We start from the raw sequence: 10,872 nt of genomic DNA, 5'->3' as shown, positions 1-10,872 counted from the left end.
GACTTGGTAGTATCGGAACTATTTCTTGCACGTTTATTTGCTAAAAGTTGTTTAACGGCTTAGCGCCCGTAAGTTATTCGCAATCGTATGCTGCGAATGCCGATTTATACTAAAGCCAGCCTTTCGACATAAGCTACTTTTCCATGCGAACACAGAAATGTAAGAGTATCAAAGAGAGCTTTTTTCGTGAGTTAAGTAAAAAAATATTAAATAATATAAAGTAAATGAGATAATTAAGAAGTGCAATTAAAAAAAGTTACAAAAGTTCTTTGTAAAAAGTTAGTGATTGATTATAGAAATTAATAGTTGAGGATTATTAAAAAATTAGAAATATATATATATTTTTTTTAATAAACTCTATAAACTAAAATCTGACTAATTCGCACAGAATCAACTTTCGGCATATCCGCAAAACATGCTGCCTAATATGTTATTCAAATCGCATATACCAATAACTGCCGAGTACCAAAATCAGCCGCAAGCAGCCATTAGATACCGGGCACAATGCTTAGCGCAGCACGCCCATAAAATGTAATAAATTAGCTACAAACAAACTTAAAAAACTCCAAGCATATTGCTCCTCGCGCTCTCTATGAGCACGCCCTTCCACTCCACCATCATTGCTATACACTCAGTAGTACACTCTCGTTTGAGCGTTGAGCTGTGAGTACCTTTAAAATGGCACGCCGCTCTCGCAGCATCCATCAGTTCGAGGAGAATAAGCAGCAAAGACTTTTTGTTTCCAAAGCGACAAAACCGATGCGGCACTGTGGCGCTTGCTATGTCCTGGCGGCTATGGCAGCGACGCTACAAAAACAATACTCAGCGCTTCAGTACGGTTTTTGATATTTTTGCGCAAGCAACGGTGCTGATGCGCTGCGTCTCGAGCGCACGAAAGTAGCTCAGATGACAATGGAAAGACAACGCTGAAAAAATGTGTTTCAAGCAAGCAAATTAAAAAAGCAAAATATAATTCGATTGCAAAAGTGAAATGTGAAATGCATTAGCGAGTGACGAAAACTGGTTTAAAGCAGTTGGAAAATGAAAACGAACTTTTGAGTTGAATTCTTTTAAATTTTTCGAAAAGGAATGGGAGACTGCAATAAAACAAAATAAATACTCAAAAACTCTTTGCATACATTTAGGCGCTTTGCCGCCACAACCAACTACCAAGTCAATGACACAAGTCAACAACGCAAAAAATAGTGGCACACGTACAACTACAAGCATCCAGCAAGCATAACAACAACAAAAACACACACACACTCAACGGTAAAACGTGCGCAAGGCGAACGTCAGCGCTGCACAACATTTGCGCTCTCAAGCGCGCGCTCAGCTGGCGCGCGACAAACTCTCAGTTGCGGCGCGCCGCTGTCAATTAAGGGCCAAGAGCCTTCATGCTACGCTGCCAGCTGTCACTTATTGCTGACGTTTACTCGCCACTTGTAACAGACTTTTAGTACATCGGTTTAGTACACAACTGGCGTAGACGTCACAGCAAAGGCACTAATAAAAGGCAACAACAGAAACGAAACGCGAAGGAGCGCAACACAAAGTTACCAACAACAACTAAACAAAATAAACAATAGAACATAAAAAAAGCGAAATTCACGAAGCGTGCAGAAAGCAAGTGCAGCGAAAATAGGCGGTAACCGCTGCTGCAACCGGCTCTAGGGCAAATACAACACAACATACCAGATACATATATGCGCTCCTCGTAAAAATCTTTCACACGCCTGTAGTTATGCATTGAAATTCAGCGGAAGGACAATCATTTGTTTATGAGTGTGTGCGTGTGTGTGAGCGTATTTGAACTATTTAATTCTTTTAAACGCTATTCAATGCATTTGATCGCCCATAAAATACGCACAGTGTAGAGAATGTCGTCACTACGCAATTTAGCCACTTTTTGGCTAAATTGCAAATTTGTTTGCCTTTTGATTGTGTTTTTGTTGCTGTGCGAGAGTGTCGTTCAGGTGCACGCGAATCCGGATGCCAAACGACTCTACGATGACTTGCTCAGCAATTACAATCGCCTCATACGACCTGTCAGCAATAATACGGATACTGTTTTGGTAAAGCTCGGATTGCGACTGTCACAGCTGATCGATTTGGTAAGTGTGTAGGTGGGACGAGGGGAAAACTATACTCTTTGTAATAGTAATAAATCAATAGGGCCCTTCAGAATATTGTGGAAATGGTCTTGAATTTGCATTTTATTGTTGTGAATTTATTTAAGTTATGAAGGGGGGCACTTTAACCTTGAGTATTTACCGACATGATTGTTGGTTGCTAGTAGCGATTGGAGCGTCTGTCTTGAGACCTCTGATTTTGGCTTCATTTCATCAATTTGTATTATTCTGTGTATTATAGATCTAACGTCTATAAGAATAAGTTACTTAGTTTGGATTTTGAAACTGAAATGACATAATGAAAAAAAATTATCGTACCGCTTTATCGAAGATACCATTAGCATCCTCCCTCTTTGTCAGTGGCGGATTCACGGTGGTGATTTTCGGGCGAAACCCCCCATCGAACAAAAATACTCAATATTGTGCTCAGGGATTCGAAATAAATAACAAATATCGCACAAATATACCGTAGTCGAATGTCGAAATTTGGCTCCATATTTTGACCACTGAACACTTTCGTAAAATTCATAAAGTTTCTTGCATTAACAACTTTTTGAGGAACAAAACATCGAAATTTTCAAAACCAGATTTGTTTTTGATAAAACGGTTCTGAAGATGAATTATGTTCGTATCGATGAGTGGAATATAGAATGCAATTCCATAGTAAACTTAAATGCTCCCAGTATCGACGTTGCATCCAACGTAGAAATGGGAGCCAGGAACTGGGAAGTTTATGTGGCTGACTTTTCGTTTTTCCGTACCGCAATCTCTTCAAAAGCTTCGAAAATTTCTGGCTGAAATTCAGTTAACGTTTATACCGCTTCGTGACATTGAGTATGTCTTGAAAAAATCTTGTAACGCTGCAATAGCCCTTAACACATTATTGAGGCCAGCTGCATATGTATATCACAAGCAGTATTCACAGCTGAGTTAGAACTACCCTGCGGGAAATGAACCTAACTATAAGTTCACTTGAAGTTGATTAGGAAGGAACTTATTTGCTTTGAGGAAAGCTAACAATATTTCTATGGGGATGCCCGCGAAAAAGTCTGCAGTAGATGTAGTCAAGGGTGGGTATCTCTGTACTAGATGTCAACTAACTTGTAACTAACTACTTTTGGACCTAAAAAATCAATAAGAAAAATAATTTTTTTTTTACTTTTTTTATTTATTTACTTTATTTCATTACATAACATATATGTGTAGGTGCGACTACTAAAGCCAGGCGCCTAAATGCATACTGCTGTATGTGCAAAAATATCCTTCATTAACCTACATGCTCTCGGGAGTGAAAACTCGCGTAAACGGTCGGAAGTCTACATTGGTAGCCAGCGTTAATTTGTAGGGAGAATCATTCTAACATATGAACACGCTTACGGTGAGTAATAGTATGTGCGTCGCAAACTCGCATCTTGTTTTCCAAACACAAGATTCGAAATACCTACCTAACAATATAGATACATATCTACATACTCGCGAAACTAGGTGCCAAATATAGCAAAACTGAGTTTCTTGTTTTCTCTCTGAAGTATCTTTTTTTTAAAGGACTTTGAATATTAAAAGATACGAAAAATTGAAAACATTATTTAAAAAATTTAGAGCGATGTGAAATAGCAGTATACGCATTCAATAAAGAGACAAATTTTTAGAATTCAATTTCAATGTATTGAAAATGTTCCTTTAAATCATTTTTTATCTAATTAACTTAACAGAACAATTTCAATACCCTCTCGTCCTTGTGTACCAGCACATTTAATTTTCTTTAAATTTTACAGAGATTTGTATTTTGTTTGACACTGATATTGTTATTCTACTTTGCACTGATTTTTTTAATAATTTTTGAATTTACCATATCCTTGAAATTTCAAAGTCCTGATGTCAGAGTGAAAAAATAAAAACGTAGTTTAATTTTTGTGTAGGTAAAATTTAGTGTCGCACGCTGTTATATGGTACCTAGTACTGGCCAGGAGAGAGTCATTTTAAAAATAACGGTTTCGAAGGTCTCGGAAATAAAGTTTTTTGTAGGCTTAATAGCCAAAACTGCTTAGAATGGATTTTTAGGAAGCTACTCGGACACAGTTGTAGTGCAATTCTTTTATTTATTATAAATTTTCGGCGAATATGCTACAAATGTATGCTACCGAGCACGTGAATGTTAAATTTTCTTAACCCTTAATTAGGCGCATAAAGAAAATCACACAATTAGTCGCAAATATATTAAAGTATGGTATTGTCATTAACGTAAAAAAAAACATAATTTCGACTTCAAGCTTAAAAAATAAATTAAAAACTTACCTCCGTCAAAAAATGTTACGTAGTGGTCGCATGGGGTCAGCACTCAAGTGAGTAGCGACACATGTGTACGCGACGATGTTCTAGCCGCGACTAAATAAATAAAATGAAATGTGTATTGTCATAAGTATTAAAGCTTAGTGTTGGGAAGTATCGAGTACTTTTGAGGATCAAGTTCTCTGGTATCGATACTTTTAAGGATCGGGTTATTGTCCGTTTTAAAAATTTTCAGCTGTTTGGTATGCTTTAACGAGACCAACAACTGTGTCAAGTTGGGAAGAAATTGGTGGAGCAGTTACCGAGATATACACATGTAAACACGCCCATTTCCCAAAAATTTATAATATTCGCATTTTTCGTCTAAAAATCATTGCAAATGTCATTTTGAGTGAATAACCTTCAGTAGTTACTTAAATATCGCAGTTTCCATATGTCTGAAAACTACCGTTATATGGGATTATTGGTTGATTTTTTCCATTTTCAATACCGTCCATCCTACGCTCAAAAGATGTTAAGAAGTTATCGTGCGCACAGACGGTCGGTCACCGCTTAATCGATTTATTTTTTTCATTCTGAACATTTGTCCATATTTATCTTGATTCATTTTGGCTGTTACAAACAACCTCCCCCGCCTTAAACCTGCTTAGGCGCGTTTTTCAGCCAAGGGTGTTTCACCTAAATTGATGTAGAAAGTAAAGGCGTAGCAAGGCGCAGAAGGAAAATTTGAATCGGGTAAGTTAATACTTAGCAAATAACCACCCTCAATTTCAAAGAGGACATTTTTTATCTTCTACCAAAGTTGAAAAAGGGTCGAAAAATAAACTTGACGGAAAACAGGTAGATCTAACAGCTTTTAGAAAAAAATTAACTTTTCTTTTTACTGATATCAAAAATAGAAGTACCTTTCGCTAAAGTACAAAAAAAAATAGCAACCGGTCACTTTACACACAATTACGACACAATCTAAAATATGACGAATTAGAACAATAAATACACATTTTTCTCCATATGGGGACTTGACTAATGAAGATTATATTTTCGTAATCCCTGGAAAATTTTCTATTAGATACGTGTATTCTCTTTAACGAGCGATTTCATCAAAATTTTGAGTCTTGCAACGTTTTTGCGGCAGAGGCGCCATAATGCGTCGTTCGGCCATACTTCCCTAAAGACATTACCGGTTTTGTCCGACGCTTCTTCATTATGCTCTGCTCATTTTGTTGGAATTACGTTTTGTATCTTTGTCAGTAGTTCTCTGTGTTCCATAAATTTTAAATTAAGCTCTTCTAAATGCTGATCCAAAAATGGGACGAAAATTGACCGCCGATAATATCATTCAGCATTTTCAATGTAATTGTCCTGATTTTTTTACGTCCTGCTCCGTACCTATAGTTTCTGCCATCAGATTTACTCTTCAACTCGTCCTTTTCCTCTAGCCCGAAGAAATGAAGAGTGAAGCCAGAGGTTCGACTGGTGACAATGCGCGACTCGTGAAAGTGAGGAAATAGCGCAATGCCCACAAACCCCCTTTCCCCCCTAAATCCGTCCCTGCATTAAACAGTTTCTGCATTATCTTCTTTTTAAGAGACTTTACTTTAAAAATTTAAAAAAAAAATATTTCGACCTATCTCGAGATTCGACCGGAAAACGAATCTCAAAAAATTTTTCAAGAGCGCGTTACTTCAGAATTTGGTTGGCGAATTACCTATCTCAGATTTTTGTTCAAGAACACCCTATTTTATATTGAAAATATGTTGAGATAAGGCGTTCTTCCGCCAAATTCTGAGACAGATTTTCTGAGCCCTCGAAATGCTGTCGGTATAATATGAAAAATAAGATATCTTGAGTTAATTCACTTTTAAAAACGTAAGCGATGCCTGTGTATTTATGTATGTACATATGTGTATAAGCCACAATAAGTCATATTATTACCATAAAATACATGTAAATACTTAAACCGTTCCAAACACGATATCAATTTTAACATTTTTACTCTGCTGAAATTTTATCTTTCGCTCTGCAAAACACACCTACCTTAAAATCTGAAATTTTCAGGGTATTTCCGACTAAGTAACTGCTTGCCTGTCCGATTGCGTGTTTATCAGTGATTCCAAAATTAAATTGAATCCGTTTTTTATGCTTCCGTTTGACGGCACTTTTAGCATTTGCACACGTGTATGTGCGCACACAATAGCTATCACACAGACACAAAGGTGCGATGAAAACTGTTTTGAGCCTTCAAGTCAATCATTTTAACGCCACTATCAGCAAAAATAATTTCACCGTCTGACCCTTTTATTGGCAACAAAGGACACAAAAGTGGCAATTCAACAGCAATTTGAAGGCATCAAATAGACGCAAACTCACGTATTTACATGCATACATACAAACATACAAGCATATAAAAGAACTAACTAGCTAACAAGCAAATCTATGTATATATATTGGCAATGCATAAAAGCAATTACTATGCAAAAGTGAATGAAAAATAGTGCGAAAAAAAACATACACACATACATACAACCACACTTCTTCTCACTTGCGCAGATGCATAGTACATACATACATACAAATACATTATTTAATAGTCAAGAAATTAGACTTTTCATTTGCACAGCAATGAATGGAAAAGGACATGACGGCGAAATTAAGAGCATTTCCACTTTGAAACAAAAGGTCAGCAATTATAGGAAAAAGAAAATCAAATAAAAAATACGAAATGAAAAACGAAAAACGAAAACGTGGCAAATGAAATAAATAGTGAATTTAAATGAGCAGAGCGAGCAAATCGAAGCATACAATCAGGCGCTTGCAGGCAGTGTGGAGTTCAGCAGGCGAGACGATAGCATTGCCGGCGAATTTCTTTCAATTTTCGCAGTTTCTCAAGTGTTTTGTTTTTTTTTTTCAATCAACTAAATTCTTTCATTATTCCATTTCTTGTGCATCTTTTTATTGCTGAGGCGTTGAGTAATTTAGTGCGATCCTAATGGCGATATTTGACTTGCAATGTCAAATTTTGGGCGCGCGTTAATTGCTTTTTTTCTTCCACATTTCTTACAGAATTTAAAAGATCAAATTTTAACAACTAACGTTTGGCTCGAACACGAATGGCAGGATCACAAATTTAAGTGGGATCCTTCGGAGTATGGCGGTGTAACGGAATTGTATGTGCCATCGGAGCATATCTGGCTGCCGGACATAGTGCTCTATAATAAGTGAGTATTTTTTAGAATTTTTTAGACACGTATGTATATACATTAGGGTGGTCCTTAAAAAATCAAATTAACGCTCTTTTCAGTCTCACCCCCTCAATCGGTAATACCACGGTCAAAGGTTTGACATATAAATTTTGGTTCCGATTGGAGTCAATTAAGACGTGTCGTACAGGGGAAAAGTTCAAATTACCCTATGAAGACTCAGAAAATTAAAAATACATTGAATAGATATTTTTATAATATTTTTTTGTTTTAGTATTAAAGTAAAAAAACGTAAACGTAAACGTAAATTTAAAGCATCAAGCATCAAATTTGGTTAAGTATGCTCTAAAGTACAGGAACTGAAATATAAAGAAGAATTATGTAAGCGAGAGATCTAATGAGAAAAACGAGTCTTTATTATCTTCTATGCTAGTCAAACAGCTTTCAAACCTTTACACTTCACAGATACAATGCAAGGTCCCTTACTGAATGGCGTATATCTCTGAAAGAGATAACCCAGCATTACAAAATTTATCTCATATATGCGTGTAGGCGCCTGGACATCTGGGAATCAAGAGAAAGTGCAAAAGTGAGGAATTGACAAGGAATGGTTCGTCCGATATGTCCTTTCCAGAATGCACACCGTAGGTATATTAATCCGCACCCCAACTTGTTTATAGCAAAGGTGTCTGGAAAAGCGTTGTAATATTAAAATAGGCGCTTTTAAGATAACGAAATGCCCACGAAAGCTATATGTGTTCACACTGAACAATGAGGAGCGAAGCTTATCGCATGGAATCAGCTGAAATGATGCCACAAATCTTACCTTCAACGAAAAGCGGCTGAGCTACTTATTTGACTTTGCTGGAGAGTTTGTTTGTTTGTTATGCTTTCACGCTTTAACTACACAACCGATCATAATGAAATTTAGCACACTGACGTCATTTACTCCAACTTAAGATGTCTTTCTCTCGATTGGACTAAAAGGGGGGGGCGTGGTACCACCCATACAAACGAAATTTTTCTTACAGCATATCTCTGGGAATTTTGTGTTAGAGCACTGGAACTCAGTGTTTGAATTACAACGCTTAAAATGCTTGCAGTTTGAAAATATTTTCAAAAGGGTTGCCACATGTTTGAAAAGTCTAGTCGAATTTTATTATTTATTGTTAAGAATATATTGTTAAGAACCTTTAGCTTGAACATTTAGAGTATTATTGAGGTGGTTGAAAAAAGTTGCCACCTGTTTTATAATTAAATTCAATTTTAAATATTTAGTAATTTAAATTATTTATTAAAATAATAATAATAATTATGTATCAAAGAGGTTTAATAAGGTTGCCACCTGTTTAGAAAATTGACTTCAAATTATGTATTTAATAATTTCAGGCATTATTACAATATGGGTATCTACAGGTAAAGGCTTTATTTCAAAACTGCATGTAGAAGGGTTGCCGGCTATTTTAAAAATCAAATTTGGCTTGAATTAAGGGAATAAGGTATTTGAAAATGTATCGTAAGAAACAGGTTTTTGAAATATTTTGAGGAGCGCTAAAAAATTAGAAGAATTCCTATGTCTTTAGCTGAATTAAAGAATGTTGAGTTTTATTGAAATAAATTACACTTCATGTAACACGCAGAAATTTGATACAGCGAAGCGAAAATTAAAAAAAAAATCTTTGCATGAGGTCTAAAACGCTTTTGAAAAGCTGCTTTATGAAAACTGGTATATTGTTACAAGAATTTGAAAGGTTCTCTCCGCTCGGAACAGCTTCGCTCGGATCGGCCCCGCTTTCTGTGTGTTTGTACCCTTAGGGTCAGTGCCAGTTTAAACTTAGATTACCTAAACTGCCTTTATATTTAACATCTGGCTGTCATTTGATTGGCTAAATAATCTCAGTTTAAACTAGCCAGCTCGGGCGTTTTGAACACAACCGTACACTGAAAAAAAATTTGGAAAATATTTCTACGAGTATACGATTTTATGTTGCATACTTTGCGGCAGAAATTTTTAAATCCTCTTACAAAATACTTTTTTTGTTATTTAAGGAAGCTAAGTTTAAGTTGCATTTGCCTATATTGAGCCAACAAAGCCTAACCACACTTCAAAAATATATGTAACTTTTTTTTTTTTTTTCAGCGCCGATGGTGAATACGTTGTCACCACCATGACAAAAGCCATCCTTCATTACACGGGCAAGGTGGTTTGGACTCCGCCGGCCATTTTCAAATCATCCTGTGAAATTGATGTGCGCTATTTTCCGTTCGATCAGCAGACATGTTTCATGAAATTCGGTTCGTGGACTTACGATGGTGATCAGGTACATACTTGTATTACCCAAACGAGATTAAGTAAAAAACAGATACATATGCATCAGTAACTCTTCAAGTTAAGCTGAGCATTTTAGTCAGTTTTATTTATTGATCAAAAAACATGGTTATTTTTACACCTTTTTTTTTGTTTGGAAAATAACCTTAATTTTTTATTTTTTGCTTGAAAATTTTAATCGTTATTTTTTTCGGAAATTTTTTTCTAACTTTTTTGTTTTCCCTGGAAAATAATCGTTATTTTTTTCGAGTTTTGTTCTGTGCTAAGTAAATAATAGTATTATTTTTTTTAAGTCATATTCTTTGCTTAGAAAGCAAAAGTAGCTTCGGCTACAAAGACGAACACGAGAACAAACATGCATACGAAGAGGAACGTGAAAACACATACGAAGGCGAACACGGAGACGAAGGTGAGACGCAAACGAATATGAACGCGAAGACTGTCTACGAATATGGCGACGAAGTGGTGAGGCGTATGATACGAAAAGGATTACGCAGAGGAATAAGAAGACTAAGACCAAAAGAAATACCGAGACGAATGCATAGACGGAAGCGATTACGAAACTGAGGACCATTCAGAAGCTGAAGACGGAGATATATCTCTATGATCACGAACGAAGACAAACATTAGACGAAGAAGACGCATGAGAAAACGAATACCGACACGAAGGCGAATACGAAGTTGAATACGAAGGAAAACAGGAAAAATACGACTGCCATTACAATGACACTTACGATTACCATTACAATAAGCATTACCTTTACCATTGCGATTTCCACTATATACAATTATCATTCTCTTCTTGTATATTTCGTCTTTTTTCGTACATTTTATCACAGATTGATTTAAAGCACATCAATCAAAGGAACGACAAAGATAACAAAGTCGAAATCGGCATAGATCTGCGTGAATATTATCCTAG

General features: G+C 36.1%; 1 protein-coding gene across 1 annotated transcript; it reads left to right on the top strand.

Moving 5' to 3' along the window:
* Positions 1 to 828: 828 nt before the first annotated feature.
* LOC118753662 (acetylcholine receptor subunit alpha-like 2) lies at positions 829 to 10,867 on the top strand (the record flags this gene model as incomplete). The annotated part of the gene is made up of 4 exons (XM_036488535.1): positions 829 to 2,114; positions 7,485 to 7,639; positions 9,762 to 9,942; positions 10,790 to 10,867. Coding segments are annotated over exons 1-4 (648 nt in total), but the record flags the coding sequence as incomplete, so codon positions are not given.
* Between the last annotated feature and the right edge of the window lie 5 nt (positions 10,868 to 10,872).

This window comes from Rhagoletis pomonella, unplaced genomic scaffold (genome assembly GCF_013731165.1).
Source record: "Rhagoletis pomonella isolate Grant_MI unplaced genomic scaffold, Rhpom_1.0 Rhpom_scaffold_02721, whole genome shotgun sequence".
NCBI lineage: Eukaryota > Metazoa > Arthropoda > Insecta > Diptera > Tephritidae > Rhagoletis > Rhagoletis pomonella.
The sequence above is the reverse complement of the archived record's forward strand: the minus strand, read 5'-3'. Positions and strand labels throughout refer to the sequence as shown.